This window comes from Stegodyphus dumicola, chromosome 12 (genome assembly GCF_044657685.1).
Source record: "Stegodyphus dumicola isolate Sdum_Otavi_A_Nest chromosome 12, ASM4465768v1".
NCBI lineage: Eukaryota > Metazoa > Arthropoda > Arachnida > Araneae > Eresidae > Stegodyphus > Stegodyphus dumicola.
In genome coordinates this window covers 108112734-108137907 of record NC_140779.1, presented here as the reverse complement: position 1 = coordinate 108137907, position 25174 = coordinate 108112734, and the positions used below count along the sequence as shown (strand labels likewise).

Here is a 25174-nt window from a genome sequence, read left to right as displayed (position 1 = left end):
AATACAAGAATAGTACTTGAAAGAATAAATTATTCACTTGCATCTTCTTTATAGTAATGTTTACAATAATTACTCAAAATTGCTTCTGCTAACAGTAATAGTACATGCTTGACAGTGTCAATAGAATAATTTCCTTATATTTTTCCTAGTAGACGACTTGCCTGGCCGAAATATTTAGCATCTTTGTAGGTATGCCTGTCATGCCTTCCACACTGTCAAGTACTATTGATGGATATCGTTTGGGACATTTACTGTAAACACCGTTCAACTTATGTAACAAGTAAATAAGCGAAATATTACACACACACACATATATATATAATAATAGATTTTACTCATTTGCTTGTTTTTTATAAAACAAGTTACAAAGATAATTCAACACATAATTAGAAACAGTTGCATATAAACTAGCAAAAGCCATGAAAATTCAGCAACTTGAAATAATTAAATGGGCAACATTAGTAGTTTAAAATTTCAGAATAAATAGAATTATTGAAATTTTTATTATGTTTCATAGTAAATTTTTAGGTTTTATAATAATAGCTTTTACTTTACACAAGTTCCTTTAAAATGATTTGATTTGCATTTTAACTGTATTCCAGAAATTTCAGTTTAAACTGAACAAACTTGTTATAATTGGTCATAATTTAAATTGAACTTTGTATTTGTAAATTTGGATTATACAGCAATTATGCAAAAAGGAAAGGTGGTGTTTACAATGGTTTTTTCTCATATAACTCATAAAATTAATTTTTTTGTTTGTAAATAAAAAGCATGCTAACAATACATGATGCACAAAAACATGGTAAAGTAGTTAGTAGTCAGTAGAAGCATATTATTAGATTTGACTAATGTAGGCTCGATTGTAAGTGGATTATTGGTTGCACTTTGAACAATATTTTCAAACATAACACAGTTAAATGATTAATTAATTTCACCAGTTTCCAAATCAAGGAACTGTCTAGCCACTAGATTAAAAGAAAAGCACAGAAATCAAATCAACTGATTAAACATAATTTTTCAACTTGCTAAAAAAATAAATGCTTAGATATTTATTTATATAATGATAATTTATTTGATGTTCGGTTAATTTTTTTTTTCCCACATCAGGGTATAACTAACTTGAAACAACAACAAAAAATCATTTAGAGATAAGCATTATTTTATTTAATGAACCGAATAAAATGCCTGATAACTTGAAGAAAATTAAAATATGTAGGTGTAAGAACAAAATGTACAAAAGGCAAAAATTCAGTTTTAAATTTCTTCCTATAAGCAAAAAGAATCGAAATACGTATGCAAAACAAACTGTTCTAAATATAACTGAGACCCATCAAGAAATAAATAAATCTGCACTAGCTATATAATACTCTACAAAATGGCCATAATACACAAGTACGACAAATATAACCTTAATATTATAAGTTCCTGTCACAGATCATGGATATACAAAAAAGAGTCCCGTAATTTTTATACACGAAAATTCGTTTCCAGTTCTGTATCTAATATGTTTCTTCGCTATTGTCATATTTTACAGTTATTTTATATGGAGAGACAAAAAGAATTACTTTTATTTTCTGTATATATTTTAACAAAAGAAACCTTATAAAATGTAGCAAGAAAGTCAGAAAATATCTGACAGCTTTATCGCATTTAAGTCTTCATTGAAATGTTAGAGAAATTTCACTTCTTCCTATTGGTCGGTCGGTCAGGTTATGCTGGGAATATTGTGAAGTTCGCAATGTGTCCGACTAATTAAAAATGTTGCCATAAAGGCGCGTCACGTAATGAATTCTTCAAATGAAATTCTCATGAAAGAAAATTAATATATGTAGAAAGACTCCTAGGTTTGAATTCGTCTGCTAGCTTTATAGTCACGTGACTTGTAATATACCATCAGTTTAGTTGTAGAACTACTGGTATAGCTTGTGAGATAAGACCTTGAATCATATGTAACCAATCGTATATTCAGGATAATAATCTGTGTGGGCATTCAATTTGAAAAAAGCGGAGATGATAAAAATTCTTTTGCAATGCTATATAGTTACACTTGATATTTTGCCTTTATTTCTCCTAGTTTTTTATTCACAATACTTTGATCAGAAGCATCTGGCTGAGTCGGAATTGTTTAGATCCCAAACAAATAACTGAAGAATAGGTATGTGCTAATGTGCAATAGATATTTATTTTAGTAATTTAAAGCTAATACCATGAGAAATATGTTTTTTTTTTTTAATTTAAAGTGAAAACGAAGTAGAAGCGTTTGATACCAAAGTATATTACGTTTATAAAATAAAATTAGAGTCCTTTAAAAAATATAGTGTAAAAGATAGCAGGGGTGGTACCTTTTGATATCCTGTCTATACTTCATTGAGAAATTATACGTAAAACAAGTTGGTAAACTTTTATCAATTAAAAAATTAATGAGGTTTAAGTATATCCTATACGCAATTTAAAAAGTAATAAGGTTTAAGCACATTGTACGTATATGTTAGTGTGTAATAATTAAGGTGGTTGTATAATTTATGAGATTATAATGGGAACTGAAGTTGTAAATAACCAAATCTAAAGAAATTCCTCTTGATGTGTTTTTTAAAGTGATGCGTACCTTATGGAGGATAAGTGTGTATAATTTCTGTGTTCTACAGCATTTTATTTCATAGTATTTTATTATCATAAGACTAATCGGTACAATTCCTTTATAGGAACCGTAAAAAATCACCAAACTATTGCTGATGCCAAAAATAATTATGGTAATCCTTACGCAAGAAAGGAAGCATAATAGTAAATAACTATCTAAGATTACTATTTGAATTTAGATGAAAGATTAATTTTATATAATACATTTTTTATTATAATTTATAAAAATAAAGGCTGAACATAACTGAAAGAAAGTGTAATAGTAAATAACTATCTAAGATTATTAATTTAATTTGATTAAAGGTTAATTTCATATAATACATTTTTTTATTTTAATTTATAAATAAAAGGTTTAATATAACTGTAATTAAACAAGAGGTATAGAATTCTTTATGTCTTCCAACATTGCAGAGAAAATTTCAATTTTTTTTTTGTGCAAACATGCGTACAGAAACTTGGACTTGTATTTGACAACAGTTAATGTCCATACTTTTCCGTTATGGATTTGCCATGTTTTTTGACACCTGTGAAAGAAAAATCAAATATATGCCGAGACCTAAGAGTAGCACCATCTGGATACTATATGTGTATGTATGTGTAAACAAGAATAATTAAACGTACCTGCACGAATATTATTACAGCAGTACTTCCAAAATGCATGGTAGGTGTGTAATGGAAAATTACCTTGTTTCAATAATAGTGGAACATTGCTGGAAACACATCGAAATCACAAATCTGAAAACAAAAATTTCCAACAAAAACACGGTTAAACGCTTTTAGTTTTTAGAATTTATTTTCTTGAAGTATGCATTTGTCTCTTAATGTCTTTTTCTGAAGTCATGCATTCCTTATGGAGGATAAGTGCGTATAATTTCTGTGTTCTGCAGTATCTTATTTTATTATTATATGACTAATCATTTGTAACAAAGATTTGTATTTGACAACAGTTAATGTTGGTACTTTCCCATTATGCATTTGCCACGCCTTTTGGCACAGAATAGTAGCAAATACGGATACATGTCTTGAGAATAGCTACATCCAGTGCTATTGAATTTTTTCTTTTATACCTTGAATTTGGAAATCGGTGGGAAATATTTTGGAGAAACAGTGTAAAAAAATTAAAACAGATATTTTCCTCCATTATTTTATTAAATTGTTACTTTGCATTAAATGTTTTAAGTAATTAAACTTGTAATTAGGTGTTAAGAAGATACATATTTTTTAATGTAAATCACTAAATTAATAAATAGTTAGAGATAATATTAAATTGTATAAAATTTTATAAATTAGTGCTGTAAAAGAATAAAATATCTTAATAGCTTTTTGGCATTAGTAATTTGCAAAATCACTTTTATCATTTATATATAAATTTACATACATGTATGTATTAACAAACAAGCAAACAAAAAAAAAAAAAAAAAAAAAACTTGCATATTTTATATAAATGTAAATAAAACTGAGTAAATACAACCATAGGAATCTCATTTTTTTCTGCAGTTCATGTAACTTCTTCAAACTAGCTCATCACATATTATCTGTGTTCTTGCCAGCTACATTCTGTGCTTTAAACCAAAGAAGGGGGTGGGAAAGGCTGTCTTTTTAACTTCTAATTTCTTGTTGTGTTATGTACAATTCCAAGCGATTAAAAAAAATAATAATAATCTTCTAATCCCTGGTGATGAAGCCCCTGCTACATATAACATGTTAATGATACCTTATTCCTTTTTTCTTGTGCGAGCAGGTAGAGAAAAAACACCGGCTCAAGTTTGGTAGCTGACTCTCATTTTCAAAAAAATGTTTCACAGAAAAGTGGATCATGAATTATTAACTTCATTGTAATGCTGAACAAAGCAATGTCTGCATATTTTGCTTTTGCTAATTCTAATGCCTATTCCTTTTCACTTTGCAAGGCTTGAGCTTTTATACTTTGGCATTAAAATGTGCCTTGATGATGTGCTTGTTCATATCGTGTTTTAAATAATTTTGTGCATTTTTTTATCAAGATCTTTCTAGACAAAGATGCTGCTCTACTGGATTTTATTCAGAATAATTAAAACTGTCTTGGGAAGGCTGTCAAGGGATCCACATTTCATTACATCTATAACAACTGGCCTTACATCTACATTTCAGCTGGCTAATTCACATTACAACTGGCTGGTAAGAGATCTAAATTTTGTGTGACTGGCGTAGAAGAACTTTTGACCAATTATTCTCATCTGGTACATCTGTTTGTTGGTACTCATGTTAGCTCTTTGAAAGAAAAAATGTTAATGCTTACATGAAAGAGGAGAATTTTACAAACATTCCTTTCATTTTTTTAGAATTTCAGTCTTGGTACACTTCTATTGAGAGGGCTCTTCTTGCTATGTGGACTATATTCACATTGTATATGCGAAGAAAACAAAAATGCCTTGGCAAGGAAATATGTGAAATTATTATCTGGTTATTTGAATTAAGATGATTTGTCAGGATGATTTTGATAGAAAGTATAGGATGTAGCAAAAAATATAGATAATTTGGAACTAAAGTTTAAAAAAAAAATGAATAGTACTAGTTCAGAGAATGAGAATGTATTTCATGACATAGTTCCAAAACAAAAGTTTAAATGCCTGAAATATAATTTAAAAATTTTGGGGGTGATGTCAAGAAGTTACTCAGTTTCTTTGGTCAGCTCCAAAAAAAAATTCATGATGATCCAGATGTTCTACCTCGATGTAAACTTGGTATTTTTTAAGCCACACTGATAATTTGCATGAATTATTTTCCCTTTTCATCTGAGAACTATACTCAGGTAGCTGAAAATCTTAAAAGCCTAATTTGACAAACAGTATCTCCTTGTAGAAATATATGTGAGGGAATTATTGAGCTTAATTTTAAATAATTGAACTAAGTCAGTGATGTAACTTGCCAAATTGTACAATAAAACTGAAATTCATATCTGAGCTCTTGAATACTAACTATAATTTCCAATAAGTATGCATTTATGTTATACATTGTTAAATCCTGTTTGCATGTGCATATTATTAAAGTATATATAAGAAATGTAGATTTAAGTGAAATTAGTAAAAAAATTGAATTTATTGCTGTTATATTTTGTTTTTAAATCTCAAGTAGAAGTGAAAAAAAGAGTATCAGTAGTATGTTTTGATAGCTTAAGAAGCCAGATCTAAAACAAAGTATTCCTTCCACCATCACACCAGCTACTTTTCAGTCTTCAAATATGTATGCATCTATGTTGTATCCTGTTAGCCCGAGCATATTATTAGAACATACATAAGAAATATAGATTTAAGTGATGTTAGTAAAAAATTGAATGAATTAATGTTGCATTTTTTTTTTTTTTTAACTCAAGTAGAAAGTGAAGAAAGACTACAAGTGGTATATATTGATTGTATAGTGGCCATATCTAAAAGAAATCATCCTTTCCACCTGGCACTTTTCAAAGGACAGTCAATCATTTGAGGTTTTAGCATATCGACTCTTGATCCCTGACATTAGATCCATCAACAATTGCTTAGTCTTTGTCTCAAGTGTCCTTGGCCAAATGTAATAAAAGATGTTTCAGTCTGAGTATGTGGTGCTTTTTTAAAGGAGACGTGACTGTGACGAAATCATTGGAAGTTCCATTTCTGTTGATATTTCCAGTGAACAAATAATACATACATGTTCTGTACTTTTCAGAGGAACTTAATGGCAGTTTTTATAGCCCGACCTTTTAAAAGAATGCATAAAGAACTACTGCAGTAAGTAAGAGTGGAGATGGGCTTTGCAATGCATTTTGGTGTTTCCCTTAGGAACTGTTACTCAAAGAAAGCAACTTTACTCGAGATATTAAGGGCCATTCACATTGGGATTTATCTGAGCTGACAAGGACATCTAGCATAGTGGACGCAGTTCCGAAACCATATTTTCCTCGTACCAGAGCGAGTTGAAAAATCTGAATTGCACGTATAGCAGAACTATTTGACGCATGGAACTGATTCCGTTAGCTCGAATAAAACTACAGTGTGAATGGCCCTTTATTGATGCAAAGGCTCAAAAGAAGATGTGTTTCAATGCACCCAGATATGGAAGAGATGATAAATGCTACTAAGATGGTACAGGAAAACAACTGAGATAAGTGCAAGGCTATGAAAGGAAAGAAATTTGTGGTTTTGCATACAAGGCAAATTTGTTCCTGCTGGTAACTGTACAATTAATACAGTAAAATTTGAGTTACTAGAACATTCTTACACAGAATGATCTTCATAAAGGAGTATTATAAGAAATAAGCCAGTGTGTTAAAAAAAAAAAAAAAAAAAAAAAAAAGGAAAACATATTTGACTAAAAATCAGTAGTAGTAATATGTGCCGAACATACAACTTCTGCTAATCCATGTGTATGATACTGAATTCACATATGCAGCATAAAGTTTTAAATCTGAATGTCCAGTATTTGGAATGGTCTAATACCCAGATCACCAATCTAGTAAGTAAATAAATATATAAATAAAATTAAAATAGCAAGAAAAATACCCCTAACACTTTCAGCTCTTGAGTGGTTCTGGGGATAAGCATTTTTTTTTTATGTTACCTAAACAATAAGTGAAGCCCCATATCTATATGTCATTTTACTAGATTTAGACTCATGACCTAAATCTGTAATCGCATGTCCCAGCGATTTGGGATCTCACTTTGTACTACAAAGTTTTTGTAACTTTTGCAAAAAGTTCTGTAGTTTTATGAATTGATGTGCAAAACCCTCCTGTTTCATTTTTATAAATTTACATTATTTTTGTAAAGATGTAAGAAATCATTCCAGTATAGTTTGTCAGCGGATCTAGTTTTGGCATATATTTTTTTTAGACTTTTGGGATTAACCATCACATGATGCCATGAAGGATGGTAACCTTGTCATTAACTTTGGGATTATATCGTTCTTCACCTCATGGTTAGGTAAATCTAGTTTTTTCGAGGGAGAGGGAAGAAATGTTAGAGCATTTCATGTCTTCCACATTGTTAATCTGTGTCTCATTATAATGATTAATCACCATTTTATTGATTTTAAGAGGGCATTTGCTTGGCAACATTTGTGTTGGTAATTTGCAAATTTTTCCATGCTTTTTTAAACATATTAACTTTATTTTGATGTTGTTTGAGGTAATGTATTAAAATTAAATGAAAATAATGCATATATCTAACCACTTTCTTATTTTATTATATCAAGTTGTGGTGTTAACCTATTTTTTGGAAGCTACTTAAAAATTTTGTCAAGCTAACCTGGAAACTTAATTTGAATTGGCAACTGTAGAATGTATCAAATAATGTCAAATATTATTTCTGTGTTTGATAAAATTTGTATTGATGGAATTTGTTTGCAAATGAGTAAAAAACAATATGCTAGTGTTTTAACCAGTTTACAATGATGGCTTCTTTGTATTAAAAAATCATCTGAGGAAAATGCTTATGCATTTTGCAATATTTGTGAACATGATTTTATAATAGTTGATGTTGGAAAAAATGATATCATAAAAATCTAGAACCAAAAAAAAAAAAAAAAAAAAAAAATTAACATTTGAGTACAAAATTTAAAAAAAAAAGTGTCTGCTGATTTTGAAGTTAGTATTATTTGGGTCCAGTGTTTACAGTAGTGTTTCTTAAATTGTGGGTCATGATATCAAATGGGGTCACAAAAATTAATTCAAATACATGAATTTAAAGAAACATTAATCACAGTCACTTCATTATTTTTGATTTAATATATTACATTTTCTGTACAATGCAATTATGAAATCATAATACTAGCCAAGTTGAGCTATAAATTCTATTTACATGTTGAAAAATACCAGTAAATGCATCATGCATAACATTGTGCAACACAAAGGTGTGCCCAGAATATGATTGGCTAATGTAATGATAATGCTTTTTTGGCATAGTCAGTTGGTTCTGTTTCATAATAAGTGTATACAGAAGGATACAATATTGTGTTTTACTGCTTAATTTGACTAAAATTGCTATTGGAATAATTATTATGAGAGATGTTATTTTATTTATGTTTTAGTATTTTTTTACCCATGGATAAATGGTTTAACTTGAGTAACAAACGTGTTAATGCTGATGAAAATGCTACAGTCTCTTCAAGCAAGATCATAATCGGAAAGAGCCACCTAAGTTTCAAAAAAGAAAAATAGGATAAGCAATTTTTCCTGTTTGGCTTTACTTTAATAACGGTTATAATAATGGGCAACTTCTATGCTTAATTTATAATAAAGTTTAGGCTGTGGAGAATATAAAACCATAAAAATTAAAAGGCATCTTGAGTTCAAATACATCAGTAAACCAGAGGAATATTTTGAATGACTGTTAAAGTTTTCAAGTAAAGAAAAAAAGATTTTGAAAAATTTGACTATTAGCAAAAACTATTTACTTGCACCATATGAAGGGATTTTTAAATGGATGGTTTAAAATGGAAAAATTGTCATGAAGTATGCTCAGATGCTGAAAAGTGCTGACAGGCAAAAATATTGGCTTTAAATCATATCTTAAAGTTGCTGGTAATGATTATGTAACTTTTATACACTGTCTGATTCATCAAAACAAAAGGATCTTGTAACACACATACACATACACACACACACACACAAAAAAAAAAAAAAAAAAAAAAAAAGAAAGAAAGAAAGAAAACCAATGGAATTGAATGATGTGCATCAGTATGCTCTCAAAATCGTAAATTTTAACTTAACTGTCTGATCCATCAAAAGAGTCTTGTAACAAACAAACAAACAAAAAAAAAAAAAAAAAAAAAGGAAATTGAATGATGTGCATCAGAATGCTGTCAAAATTATAAATTTTATTCAAAGCTTTGCCTTTAACAGCCATTTATTTTTAAATTTCTGTAAAGACACGGATTCCAAATATAAAAAATTTATTGCATACAAAAGCAGAGCCAGTGCAGATGTGCCTGGCAACAGAATTTAAGAGCGGCATAAATTTTAGAATTTAGCGAAGTGCCAAACAGCAAAATTTAGGAATGACAAAATTTTTAGAATTTAAGGCATGCACTGAACAGCAGAATTTAGGGATTCACTGGGCAGCAAAATACCTATCACCAGCCCTATGGAAAAGGAGGATGGTAATGTGTAAGTAAGATGGAAGTAAGATAGTAATGTGTGTGCTGTAACAATATTTTGAAAACTGAAACTTTTCTGGTGTGGAGATTCTAAAACAGCTCCCATGAAATCTGTCATAATTCCTTATCTGGAATTAATAGGTGTCACACTAGGAGCTAGAGTGTGCACAATCTGAATTATTATAGAAATCACTATAGAAAATGATCTGAATTATTGTAGAAAGCTTCTCAGTAAATGAATTCTGAAGACATCCATGGTGCTGAATAAGCAGTTTTGCTTAATAAACATATTCTTAACAGATGTTTGAAAATCATCCAAAATTCATCAAAAATAACTAAAGAGCTTTACTTTTAAGTAACTTGCAGTACAGAAGATTAACTTCTAATTATTTGCAACAGTAATATTTTTTGTGTACAGAGTGTGTTTATTTATGTGTGTGTTATCCATTTGGAATGATATACTAAATACTTTTGCATTGGCAAATCATGCTGTTTTAATCCACATTGATTTAATTTTTTTTTTTTTAATCTTTGTTATGTTTAAATTCCTATTAATATAACTTTGAAATAAGTTGGTGAATAAAAAGTAGAATGGATAGGTGACCAATGCTGGTGAATAGAAGAGATTTGCAGAAAATTGAATTAAACAAAAACAAATTTGTTGGTGGATGGTGCTTAATGTAATCACTGTTACTACAGTCATATTGTTCTCAAATTGCCAAAGTTGCACCCATCTGTATATGAAAACATGGAAAGTACTTCACTTATTGTGATCAACAATTCTGTTAATTTGATCAAAATATATAATGTTTTTTAAACTGAAGTAAAGACACCGAATAAGCTCAAAGTAGATTATCAAAATTAGCAAGTGACAGAAAAATGTTGCCTAGTGAGGGATTAATTCATCAAACAGCTTGGTTTAAATTTTAATCAACCATTTAAAATTAAGCCAAAAAAAAAAAAAAAAAAAAAAAGAACCCTTACTTTGGTGTAAATTCTGAATGACTCTATCTATTTTGAGGGGAGTAAGACACAAGTCCCTCTTCTTCAAGAGAAAATTCTGCAGATTTTCCCTCCTTTTTCCATGCTTGTGTGTGTGTGGGGGGATCCATGAAAATATTTACTAAGGTTGCTTTTTATTGCCTAATTTTCAATTTTACATTGTCATGTTTTCTTTCAGTGAAAGATACCCGCCCATGTATTAGGCTTAGGGATTCAGCATTGGTCAAATAAGATCCAAAAATGTTATGATATAAATGAATTATTATATTAAAAACATTATGAACTCTTTTATAAACAAGTTTTTGCCTTTCCTAATTAAAATGCTGTGAAAGTATCTATTTATATGTTCACTAGTAAGCTCCTGATTCTTTTACAAATTGAATAATGCTTTAAATTAAAATGACTAGCCATTGTACATATATCCTCTGCAATATTCAGTCCTCATTTTCATTCCACAGTGATCTGTCTCAGATACTTTTTTGATGTTATTTGTCTCAGATACTTTTGATGTTAGCTCATCTAGCACAAAGAAGGAACTAAAATTTTTTTACTGCTCAATGATCTCTGATTATTTTTTAGTATTATCATTTTCGGAAACATTACATGTGAAAGTAAATATTGGTGAACTGAATGCATCCATGTCACACATTTTTTTTCCCCCTTTGCCACTTTTTTATCTTTGCCTTTCTGAATAAAATTAACCAAGATGTTGATGTCACTGCTCGTGCTGGAAATAATAACTCAAGTAAACAATAACTAAAGTAGGCAACTCATATTTTAAAGCTCTTATAATATCTTAAGTCTAACATCAAAAGAGAGTGAAAAATGCAAATCATAAAATTAGATGCGGATTAATTTTTATTTTTCAATTAAATTACATTGTAATACTTCATGTATGTTTATAAATGATGAAATAATAATATTTTTCAAATATTAATTTAAAGTTAACTGACAACTAAGAATGTTACTTTTTTAGTATTACATATAAGAAAATTGGGACTAGTCTTCATCAGATCCAGTATGTGTTAGTTTAACATGCACGTTTATTGAAATATTTATGTTAATTAAAATTGAGCTCATAATTTTGTGTTTGTATTATGAGCAACTATAAAATTATTTGTGTTATATAATTGGTCTTTAATTTTCTTGCATAATTTAGGAAACAGGAAAAATGTCTGCTGCAGGTAAAAGAAGAGTTTTTGTCATTGGAGTGGGAATGACAAAATTTGTAAAACCAGGCTCAACAGGTGCTGATTATCCAGATTTTGCAAGAGAAGCTGTGACAAAAGCTTTGACCGATGCCAAAATCAGATACGATTCAGTGCAACAGGCTTGTGTTGGTTATGTATACGGGGATTCAACGTGTGGTCAGCGAGCTTTGTATGAAGTTGGAATGTCTGGCATACCTATTTATAATGTAAATAATAATTGTTCCACAGGATCTACTGCTTTATATATGGGAAAACAATTAATTGAGGGAGGTATATGTGATTGTGCCCTTGCTCTAGGATTCGAAAAGATGGCACGAGGATCCTTGACATCTAAATTTGATGATCGTACAAATCCCATGGATAAGCATGTTTTAGTTTTATCAAACCGACATGGGTTTGCTCCAGCTCCGGTTGCTGCTCAGTTCTTTGGCAGTGCTGGGAGGGAGCATATGGAAATGTATGGTACAAAACCTGAACATTTTGCAAAAATTGCATACAAGAATCATAAGCATTCGGTAAAAAATCCAAATTCTCAGTTTAGGGATGAATATTCATTGAATCAGATATTAAATTCACCTGTTGTTTATGAACCTCTAACAAAGTTGCAATGCTGTCCAACATCTGATGGTGCAGCTGCTGCAATATTAGCAAGTGAAGATTTTGTCCATGCTCATGGACTTGAAGATCAAGCTGTGGAAATAGTTGGTATGGAAATGTCGACAGATGTTCCTAGTGCATTTAAAGAAAATAGCAGCATTAAGATGATAGGCTTTGATATGACAAAAAATGCTGCAAATAAGCTTTATCAAAAAACTGGTATCCATCCATCTGATGTTGATGTTGTTGAATTGCATGATTGCTTTTCCACGAATGAACTTATTACATATGAAGCCTTAGGTTTGTGTGATGTTGGAAAGGGAGCTGAATTAGTTGACTCTGGAAACAACACATATGGAGGAAAGTATGTTATAAATCCTAGTGGAGGATTAATATCTAAAGGACATCCTTTAGGAGCCACTGGCATTGCTCAGTGCGCTGAACTTTGCTGGCAACTTCGAAATGAAGCTGGAGAAAGGCAGGTACCAAATGCCAAATTAGCTCTTCAGCACAACATTGGACTTGGTGGAGCAGTAGTAGTTGCTTTGTATAGATTGGGTTTTCGAAAAAATTCTGTGCAAGCTCCTAGTGGGAGTTTAGAGCCACCCGCAGATATATTTAAGTTGAAATCTTCAAAATTTTTTACTAAAGCACTTTCATTGGTAAAAGATGCAGAAAATTCTTTGGGTAAAAATATAAATGGATCCATAAAATTTAAAGTTCATGATGATAATTCTGATTATGTAGCAGTTGGTAACATTATAATAGACAAAGGCAAAATTAATATATCATTTGACCCAAACTTGAAAACAGATTGTATCATTACTTTGAACGATAGTGTGTTATATGATTTTTTAACAAAAAAAACCACAATTGAGCAAGCATTTTTTGCTGGAAAGGTAAAATTGCAAGGAAATGTTGGTTTTGTCACAAGAATGATGTCTATAAAAAATGTTCTTCTGTCTAAATTGTAAATTTTTTTTTCGTAAAATGCATAATTTTATTTGTTTTTATTTACATTCTATCAAATTACAAAATAACTGTGCCTTTTTAAATGTAGTTAATTCATCATTTGTCTGTTCAGAACGAAATGCTTTCTTTTTCAAGTGATTTATTTGATTCCAAATGTTTAAAAAAGCTTATTATATTAATAGATTATTAAAATATCAAAAACTGGTTATGTAACAAATTTTTGAATCTGCAATATAATGAATCATATGAATTTTAATAAAATTCCTAACAAAATTCAGTTTTCCTTGAAGGAGACTGATTAAGCAATGAAAAGAAGAAATGATTTCTTTCTATGACAATTTATTTTGAATGGTTTGAGTTTTTTGAAATGTTGCAGTTTTATTCTTAGCATATCAAAAATATTGTACATGTGTAAAATGAGATAAACTCCATGTGCTATCATGATTAAGCTCAAATTAAACATTATAAAATAACTTATATGTTATTTACCATTATTCCATAAATAATATATTTTAAAAATTTTTGTTGTGCCATTAAAGCTTTATCATATATACTTAAAATGTGAGAATTTTTTATGCAGATTGTGTTGCTTGAGATGTTTTTAGGAAATAGTAATATCAATTTTCTGGAAATGCAGAAAAAAAGCAAATATAACTAATATTCTAGTCTTGACTTCTACTTTAACTATTTTGTAAATGAATGGTTACTTATGATACCAATGAAAAGTACAAGTATAAATTCCTTTAATGTTTCAATGTTAATGATCAATGTTAAGATTTACACTAGTCAGTAATTGTAACATATAAAAATATGAAATAAAAGAAGTTTTATAGTTTTCTTTGTTGTTATAATGTTTGTATTTTTGAACCTCTGAAAAACTGTTCTTTAACTTGAAATCTGAATTATTTTATATAAATTTTTATTTGAAATAATTTTTAGACATTAAACTTCTGCTTAGTTCTTTTTTTTTAACTCTGCTTATTTTTTTATTAAAATATCTCAGGTTTTATAAATGTTTTTATTTCATTTTCGACGTAATGCTGATCTTAATTTTGTATTTGTATGCATTTAAGCCTGAATAATTGTTGTTATTTGCATTTTAAATTACCCCTTAGATATGTGTGGAAAATTGATAAGTATGATGAGAAAATATTCTGACTATAAGAACTAAGTCTCTCTCTCTTTCTTTTTTTTTTTTTTTTTTTTCTTTTTTCCTTGAAGCTATGGATTCATTGGAAGAGAGAGTAAAATGAAAAGATTCATTAATGTGTGTAATTTGAATGTTAGTTAAATTTAAAATTTATTAGGAAAACACTCATGACGTGTTAGTTATTCTTTCACAGGAAAGTACTTGTTAAGCAAAAGTAAATAATTGATGAAGATGAAAGCATTATACTTAATTTCTTTACCCTTTTCATTAAGCATCATCTTACTTTTAAGTTGCAAGTCTCTGCCATAATTTGTAACAACAAATATATATATAAACTAGTCCATAATCTGCTTTTGCCAAAGAATTTGTTTTGTTATTTTTAATGTTTTATATTGAAAAATTGTAACAAAGTAATATATGCATAGCTGTAAATTAACATTTGTCTAAAGGAATAATAAAGATGTAATGGAAGTGGAAGCATTATTCTTGACACACTTGTTCCTAGTGTGATCATGTTTTTGTCTGATTTAAATATATTTTTGTATTGAAGCTTGTTATATTTTTAAACTTTATAGTCATTATATATTTAAATGAAATATGTAAATTTAAAAATAATTTTAAATATTTGTGTGAGTATTGATTCTTAAGGTAAAACTTTCAGTATGTAAAAATGTCATTTTTAAACTTTGATGTCAGTTTTTGTTTTAAAATTTATTATTTTGTTATATTGCACTGTTGGTTAATAAAAGATGTGTTTAAATTTAATAACTTTATTTTGTGTAGCTGTTATGTCTGAATTATAAACTTTTGGTACATACATTTTTATATGTAATAAGATTTATAAGTAGCAGATTTTTCAAAAAAGTGGAACATGACAAATAACATATATGAGAGAAAGAAGTAAATACACTTGAGTCCCAGTCAAATTCCTGCAGAAGTCACAACAGCAATAAGTATATGCATCCTCTTTTCTGGTTGATGAAAATGGTCACAGTAGAACCTTATACACTGGCTTTCAAAAGTTAAGCATGCAATCTAAATTAGCAGTTTTCAAAAGCATAGTTGAATTTGAGTGGCTGAAAATCACTCAGATGCAGATGCCATTACTCAAATATCGTATATTACAGCCAATCACGATTGACTATGTGAACATAGACAGTCATTAAAGACGCCAGGCATCTGAAGAGTTGAGAATTTGTAAGATTTAATTTAAATGCTGATAAGAAGTGTTTATAAATTTTGCAGGCTAATTTTTAATAATATTTTGATTTCTGTGGTTGAAAGAAGATAAATGACAGATAGTGAGTAGTAAGCACTGTCAGATGCTTTGAAACAGGGCAATAAGTCAAAGATGTCACTCTTTTTTTTGCCGTTGATTATTCTGTAATTTTTCGAGTGTGGAAACAAGTCAAACAGTTGTTCAGAGACCAGGCCAAATGTTAATATCCTTTTTAAAGACTGGTTTATTCTTACAGTAGCCAAGCAACCTCCACAACTGTTACATTCATAGCTGCAGCATCATATGGAGAGACAATATCTGCCAATGCTGTGCACCAAAGGCTTCACATGAAAGATCATATGTGGGATTACCAACTGTTTGTGTGTCACTTACCGCCCATTCCAGAGGGGCAATATTAAATAATGTCAACATCTTATTTGGAATGTCTCAGATTGGCGCATCATCCTATTCATGGAGAAGTCTAAATGTACGTTAAGAGGTTATCACACATGGCTACAGTCCCTGCTAGCACTGGTTTAAACGGGAGAATACCTAGAAAAAAGAGCCCCACCTAGCTATGGAAACAATGTTGCGGCTATACGGGATTTTTTCAAACCTGTCCACCGAAAATATCTCGGCTGGACTTCAATCCCGGGTAAAGACAACCAATCAGATGAAAGTTCTGCTTCTGAAGCCTCACGTGATCCCTTTTTGAGCGATAATCAATTAGTGTTTGACGTTCAAGTCTTTGTAGTAACTGAAAATGGTAACCTAGCTACGTGGGTTTCCAGGAATTGTGCGAGTTCTGAGAATTGTCCCTTTCGACCTCAAGTCCTGCATAGCTGAAACATAATGTGATTGGGACTTTAGAGCCAGATATTAAGCGTGTAAGGAAGTGGAGAGAACAAAGCAAATGAAGTCAGGTTTCAAACATTACGCATTCAGAAGTGATGTGGGCTGGAATTTTAATGGAATATCACACTCAGATGTTTATCTTTGAAGACGGTTCCGTGACGGCTGCACAGCATTGGCATGAAGATCTACACCCCATTTGTGAGACTATGCTGCAGCAATTGGTCCTGATTTCCTCCTTATGGGTGGTAATGGCCGGCCCCCATCTTGCTAACATTGTTAACGAATACACAAATAGTGAGAGCATTTCTTGTATGAGTGGCAGTCGTATTCCAATGACCTTATTCCCAATGGATATTTTTGGGATGCCATCCTTCAATAAATCTTAGGCAGAAACTGTCTTAATGGAGAAATGACCACTGCTAGCATCTGTGATGTTAATCACCTCATTAGGGTAGGTACTGTAAGGTTTGTGTGAAGATCCGTGGTTGGTCACATGCCTTATCAATGTAAATTCTTTTAGTGTGTTTTCAGCTTTAAATATCAATTTGTTAATGACCCAGATCTGATATTGTCATATCTTTCTACATAATGCTTGTTTTTTTTCCATGCATAAACACATTTGTTACCTTCATATGCTATCAAGTATTAAACAAAGCTTTACTTTTCCATTTTTGTTGATTTTGCCATTTGTGTGCTTAACTTTGAAAGCCAGTGTTTGTGTTCTCAGCTTACAAGTCATCCTGGGATTCAGTCAACCCCTCCCCAAACTATAACTGATGACTATTTATACATTGACAGGCAATTGTGTTTAACAAATAAAATATAGGACTTTGGGGTTTTTTTTTTTTTTTTTTTTTTTTAAAGCCCAAATAAGCAATTTGCCTAGAAGGGCTATTAATTCATTTTGGTATTCTGCTCCATCCACTATAAAATGGCGTTTCACTTTTCAGATTGTTGCCACCAAATATTAGAGCCCTGCATTATATTTAAAAGAATTAAATAATGAAAAATCTGCATGAATCTATGTATGTTTCTCACATTGTGAAAAAACAACGGTACTTAGACATATCAAATTTTGAATAACGTCCTCCACTCCAATATGGGAATCTGGAAGCCCAAATTTGGAATTTGTTTTATTATCGCTTTCGTATTTTTTAAACTTTAAGGAATTTTTGATTAACAAACTCAACAATTTCAAAACGAGCAATGGCAATACTGTACGAAAAAACAAACATATTAATTTCCTGCGCACGAGACTCTGTATCGGAAATTCTAAAAATATACTCTTTTTAAATATTTTATGGTATAAATGCGAAGAACATGATATTTAATAAATAAAGGTAACACGCAGAACATTTAAAAAAAAAAAAAAAATGCCGTTTTGTGTGTAATATAAAATCTGAAAGCTTTTTTTTTTTTTTTTTTTTTAGAATTATTACTTTTTTTTCCTCTCTTTTTATCTACTAAAGGAATTCCAATCTTTTTCCAGCACAGACTGTTTTCTATATCGTAAGAAATGCGTAATATAAGACCTCTTGTTTAATATAGGGCATAGTATATCCTGTTATGCCCTATATTAACATTGAAAAATAATAACAGTTTCTCCCATATATCCACGATTTACAGTGGGGGAAAATTTAAGGTTGGGGGTCGTCCAGTATTTTCAGCTTCCCATAGAAATTATGACAATTTATAAAAATTATGACAATTTTAACTTTCTGATCGATATAACCAAATATGAGGGATGAAAATAGGCATAGCAGAACCTTGTACTATATGTTACCAGATTCATATCAATTATCGTACCCACCCCTCGTTCTATGAATGGCTATAAATATATCACCAAGAGATTTGGATAAAAGAGAGCGTATGTTTTTTCCCTTTGTGCCTATTAAAATTTGCCTTTGTTCTCTTATAGCATTCTACGTTTTCTCGTTAGTTAAACTTTAACCTATTTTATTCATTGTTTTACAGTGATATTTTTCTACTGCCCTTTGTATATTACGCAACATTATACTGTAGTGATTTGCATAACCCTGTATTATACTAGATATTCAGAAACTGTATTTCTTCTTTACTTACTCACCTTTTGCAGATTGGGCCAGTCTGTAAAATTCATCACTTTCATGTATAGGATAGAGTGTGCTGTAGTGTACAATGCGTTTTCTAGTGCATATTGATACTGTAGCACACATTGTTTAATATTGGTAATGTTTTGCACTATATAATTTCAAGATTTCAATGCGTTTTTATGGGAATGTAGGCTTCTTTAAGAGAAATAACATTGTGATTTTTGAACTATAAAATTAGTTTATGAAGGGGAGGAAATGTATTCTATTCAAATTCTACTATTTAAAATCGAAGTATTTAAAAATGCAGAATTTTAAACAGTGTGATCGAATATAAATGTTTGCCCGTTGCAAATACAGTCAACGTGCAGTATAATGGCCTTTGCGTCATAGAGAAAAAGGACCACCCTTTAAGTAATTGTCGGGTTATCACTATAGAAAAAGTGAATGTGGGATATACTGTAATGAACTATGAGGATATTAAAATTTTAAAAGTAATTCCGTTCATGGAAAGGGATATTTTTCGGCCCACCATTTTTATTTTCTTGTACAAAGTAATGGAAGTATTGTAATTGCGAAAAATTTCAGTTATCATATTTCAAGGAAAATATCCATTTCAACCGCTCTCGCAACCATTTGAACGATATTTTTGCATGACGTCTATAAGTAAGGACAGAATAAATGGCTGTTAGTGCCAAAAAGGGTTATAAGAGAATTCAGAAGAGATTTTTTCGTGACGTCTGTATGTATGTATGTATGTATGCATGTATCTCGCATCACTCAAGAAAGAATAGCCGTAAAATGTTGAAATTTTATATATGTGGCTGCTGTGCACCTCCCTTTTTTGTTGCAATTGCCTGCACTAATCGTATACATATATATATTCTCACTCTGTTACCTGGCTCGGTGAGTTTAATTTTTTAATTTTTATATGTTGGTAAATTGGAGACTTTTTCTTTAAAAGTGATTAAATTATATAGTTTTTATATTCCGGTTAAGGATTTTATGCCTTAATTATTATGCATGCAATTGTTGTAGAATTATCAACAATTTAAAAGTGGCGGGTTATGCCTAACGAACCGCCACTTGTTTACATTTGAAACTCAGTAGAATAGTGAATTAAGTCAGTATATGCACCTTCAATGCTTTTTGACCTAGTGGGACCAAAAGTAAACTTTCAGTTTTGTGCACCGAAAAATCTGCCTTCTTGCCCGCGAAAGAAAAGAAAAGAAAAAATTAACTGTATTTAGTGTTTTTTTGTTTTTCTGTAGTTTACAATTTTTAATGAAAATGTTTTGAGTTTTTATGTATTTTTGCTTTGGCGTGAAGTGATAACTGAATTAATTGGATGAGAAATATATATCTAATGGAATTCGAGGAAATAAGTGTAAATGAAAAACAGCAAAAAATGTGTGAATTAAATAGGCCATACAAAGAAGTTATGTGGCGTCCACATCAGATTTTTTATTAAGTAATGGCAATGAAAATATCTCAAGAGAGTAATTGTTATTTCTAAAATAAATGACTCGTTTTTATTTTTGAACATTTAAGTTTTTTTTTTTTTTTTAATAAATGATGTGATTTTTTTTTCGACTTAAATATGATAATTTCTATGTTTTCTTGACTTTCAAAAAATATTTTCAATTATTAATAGTATTTGAATCTTTTTTTTTAATCAGCGCTAGCTTAACATCTGAATCGCATGATGATATCGTGTCTTTCAGGGTGCAATAATGAGAATTTGAAGTCATTTTTTGGCCAACACTCCATCTATTCTAGAAAAAGATTTGCTCCTAACGTAAGTCAACAAAAATAAATTTTTCCTATAAATTCGTGTGATCGTTTTCGTAGTTTTCTCTAAGTGTAACGTGCACACACGCCAGTTTCCCTTAAAAATTCCTTCACGTAGGTATCCCTTCCTTTAGCCAGATAGCCCTAGTTTGCTTTGCCAACAGTTAGTCAACTGAACCAAACCTATAAATTAGTTTCCTGAGAAATTTATGAAGCGTTTATTCTTCATTCACCTTTTCATCACCGGTTTGCTGATCATATAAAATTTCATCAATAATCTCATTTTGTTATGCATTTCGTGGGTTTCTCTTGTACCTCTGAATGAACACAGGAAACAATGCTGTAAGAATACTCACTTTGGAAATTTTATCTTAGCAGTTAAAGGAAATTGCTTATAAGGAAAGTGCCATTTTTTCGAGAGATCTTCTAACATAAAAATCGAGAAACTGAAAACTGGCGCAATCCTTGATCGTGAGACTGAAAACCGACGTAACATTTGGTGGCAAGTATTTCAATCTTATGGCGTTAAACCCGCTGACTCCAAGATAAACAGTTGTCAATTACGATACAGCAGGCTTGCCTTTATTTGTATATTGATCAAAACTATTTGCCATCATCCACATTTTTAGATTATTTTGGTATGTTACCGATATGATTTATTGCGTCTGCAATATTTAGGATTTACCGAATTTATCAGTCATCAAAACTTGAAGCTTAATAATATTTGACGTATTGGAGAACTATGAGACTTTGCCCGATTTTCATGTGTCCATTTTTAGTTTCGTCTTTATAATTAAAACTAAAGATCTGTAAGGATGTCACTTCAACAAACAGTGCTGTTTTGCCTGCAATAAATATGTCTTCTAGAAAAGTGGTCTAAAAATAGCGAACCGTGGACCGCATTATAAACAATTTTCCGCTGCCAGTGGATACATTCTGAATACGTATTTATTGTTAATACAGTGCTTATAAATTTAAATGTAGCATAAATTTATTGCGCGCTAGATTGCGATATAGTTTTTAGTAGGATAACAGAAAAGCACTAGCATGCATTACAACAGTCATTACATTCCAACCGAGTTCAAAGCAAGTGTTGGCACAAGCATGTACTTTTTCTGCGTGGTTCGAAGAAAAATTTAATATATAAAAGAAAGAGAATAGTTACCATTATTTATAATTCAGTTTTGTTGCACTCGAAACGTTTTGTCGGAAAATTTGAAAAAGTTTCATCATTTATTTCATTTAAATATATTAGAATAATTTGAAATAAATATCAGCTCGGAAATTGAATACTTAGTTGTTAGTACGTTTGATTTACAAAACGTAACCAACAGATATTTTTAGAGACAAATAATAAATATTATACATTTGAATTTTTGATTTTGTGTCATTATTATTATTGTGTATGCATATTTGTATAGGTGTTTCTGGTGAGTGATCTGTGAAATTAATTTAGTTTTATTTTGTTAAAAAAAAACTTCAGCCCATCAACTGTTTTCAGATCGTACATTCGGCTGATATGCAGTTTGTACTGTCAGGTCTGTGTGGGGCTGTATGATTGCTAAATTAAATATCGTTATAGGTTGTTCTTGGGGGTTTTGGCCTCCCAGGATCGCCTCTGGTGTGAGAGACCATAAAAACTGTGTATGGGCTCCTTTGCCTGAATCTGGGTGGATCTCGCATTGGTGCAATGTAAAAGATGGAACAGTAGTTGGTAGTTAATTATTTCATTCTAATAATATGAATGTCAATCAGTAAAAGGAAAGTCATGTGTATTTTAATCTAAATGGATAATATAAGAAGTAAGGTTTACCTAAAATTAATTGAATTAAGCCTTTCTTCGTAAACTATGGAATAAAACAACTTTTTAAAATTTGTTTCTCAGATTAACTAAGACTTTTTTAATATGAAAGTACATATCCTCGAAAAGTAAATTTGATATTCAGATACTTATGCAATGTGGAGCAGAACTCATAATGTTTTATGCACTTGACTGTTTCATTTTTCGGCCATACTGTGACCAAAAATAAGCATATTTTTTATAAACTATTTTGTATTCTAATCGATTATATGAATTCAAATCAGCATTCAAGACTCTTAAAAGTATTGCATTTATTAATTTCAGATAATTTTCAAGTACGGCGAAATTAAGGGATTTTTTACTTAAAGTTGGCTTTTTCTGACAAAACTGCCGAACTGGAAAAAACACTGTACAGGAGATAAATATGAAAGAAGTGAATTTGCTGTGAAAGGAAATCGCGGCGGTGGTGGAGGAGGATTACTAGTATCCATTTCATGAAAGTTCCGAACCTGAATTAAATCATCTGAACTTTCAGCTTCCTCATCATCACTACAGAATTCCGATAAAGAACTTCAGGTTCTTCAGAACTCCAGATTCAGGACTACCAGAATCATTTATAGAAAAATCAGATTCGCTATCTGATCCACTATCAAAATTATATTTTGTTGTGAGCCATTTACTGTCATCCATCGTTCTTTTATTTCATGACAGAATTGGAAAGAAATACCATTTGAAGAGCCTAACACACTGAACACGTGCAAACAAACTCATTGAATTTCTTCGCCTAATGAAAAGCAGTAAAACCTGTCCTTGAACTGATTTTACAATCCAATATTTCCTGAACTACTAGAGACATCTATCAGAAAAACTGTGAAGTAAAAAATGTAGAAAAGCCAGGAAAATCAGTGGATTGGTGTAGGAACATACACTGGCCGAGTGGTGTACGGGCAAATCAAAAAAGTCCCTGTTCATGACACCCGAAAGGTGTTCGGGCAACATAGTTAAGTGGTTAATAAAATCAGATCATATGAGAGTTGCGTTTTATTTTTGTTCTCCATGTCAAATAATATTAGTTACAAGAATGCTGTTTAACAGTCAAATATTCGAATACGACTACACTCTACGTTCTCTCGAAAGTAATAGAAGATGCACATTACTCTTCGTAGGTTAGGTTACTTTTTTATGGTAAAGCACAAGAGAGCTATCTGCCTAAGAGGAGGGAAACTAGCTCACATTCACATTGTACATAGGGAAAACCACAAAATCAAGCATGCAGCCGGCCCGTTCGTGTGGGATCGAACCCAGAACGTACTACTAACTTTCAGCAGTATTCATCCGCTTGGCCACTGGAGAAGCATTACTCATCGTGACAGATCTCCAAATTACAGTGGAACCTCGAGATAAGAGTTTAATTCGTTCCAGCATTAAGCTCATATAGCGAATTTCTCGTATCTAGAAACAAACTTCTCCGTTGAAAATAATGAAATGCAGTTAATCCGTTCCGCGCCCCCCCCCCAAAATATCAACATAAAAATCAATTTTTCTAATAAATAGCTATAAACTAGTAAATACTATAACCGTGGTTTGCCTTTACGATAGCTTCCGACACCGACCTCTTAATTGCTTCTCATTAATCCACACCAACAACAGCTTCTCAACATCTAGGAGTTTTGGACGGATGGTAACTCCTTTGGCTACATCAGGTTTCTTAATTTCTTCAGAAAAGCACAAATCGTCGATGTCGAAAGGCCGTAAGTCTTCGCCAATTCCGTAACACTTACACTACGCTTGCTTATCATGATTTCTTTCTTAATTTCAACGGTCACGGCTTCCTTATTTTACTTTGTAGCACTATCTGAGTCAACAGCCTTCTTGCAAGGCATCGTGAAATAATTATTTTCACGTTAAATGTAATAAACAGTTGACTCACAAGCGCACAAACACGTAGATTAAAGAATACCGAGTGATTTGACGAAGCGATTCCCCGAGTCTAGCTGGATCGGGAAATGGCGCCACGAATACCAACAACCTGGCTTGTTCCTCTTTACTCAAATCGATGCTCGTATTTAGAGACAAATTTTTCGCTCATACTTTCCTCGTATCTTGAGGTTCCACTGTATATTTAGCGTATAAAGTATGAAATGGCAGATGCTGTCCATCTGTTGAGATATTTCTGTTCTAGGATGAGATCCTTATGTTCAAATTCTGTCGCCCAGTGTATTCAAAAAATTTCTTTCTTGAGGTACCCTATCTGAAAAATATAAACACATGTTAGATCAGGAGACCTGGGCGGCTATGAGGAGAAATTAATCTGTTCAAAAATGCCGAAAAACATTTATGGTGTGTTATCTCTGGCTATGCGCGCCTTTGTTATATTTTAATGTAGCTATTTTTCATATGCGTATTCAACATTCTTAAATGAAGAAGAAAGGAAGAAATCTTGCAATTAATACTAAATGTGTAGCATACTCTATAAAGCATAAGGTATGTAGGCAAAATTTCAAGTTATTTAATTAAATTTCTTCAATGATGTTGCGCTGTTTCTCTTTTTCATGAGTGCATATTTTATAAATCTGATTGAAAAAGATTTTAGATTCTACACCTTAGGTATGACTCCATACAGTATGCTACATAATAATATACCACTGTATTAGGTAGGTATTATTATATGAAGATATGTTATTAGGTAGGTACTTTTATATGAAGATTTATTGCGGGAAGATAACAAGGTGAATGACTAGAATTTCAGAATATCATTTG

The 25174-nt window shown here is 31.0% G+C and overlaps 1 protein-coding gene across 2 annotated transcripts; it reads left to right on the top strand.

Annotated features, from left to right (window-relative positions):
* Positions 1 to 1966: 1966 nt before the first annotated feature.
* On the top strand, positions 1967 to 15447 carry LOC118197967 (non-specific lipid-transfer protein-like 2). Of its 2 annotated transcripts, XM_085806775.1 has the most exons (3): positions 1967 to 2158; positions 4644 to 4797; positions 11909 to 15447. In XM_085806775.1, exons 2-3 carry the CDS (start codon positions 4660 to 4662, stop codon positions 13529 to 13531), a joined length of 1761 nt encoding a protein of 586 aa, XP_085662901.1. In that variant the 5' UTR covers positions 1967 to 2158; positions 4644 to 4659; the 3' UTR covers positions 13532 to 15447. The 2 variants fall into 2 exon arrangements, with proteins under 2 accessions (XP_085662901.1, XP_085662902.1); XM_085806776.1 differs by lacking the exon at positions 4644 to 4797 and having other exon boundaries at positions 1968 to 2158.
* The last annotated feature ends 9727 nt before the right edge of the window (positions 15448 to 25174 follow it).

Excerpts from the sequence above, each read along its gene's own strand:
- LOC118197967 (XM_085806775.1), top strand. The coding sequence starts at position 4,660 with ATGCTGCTCTACTGGATTTTATTCAGAATAATTAAAACTGTCTTGGGA. Across the intron at positions 4,798-11,908 it reads ATTCACATTACAACTGGCTG|GAAACAGGAAAAATGTCTGC; the intron begins GTAAGAGATCTA and ends TGCATAATTTAG.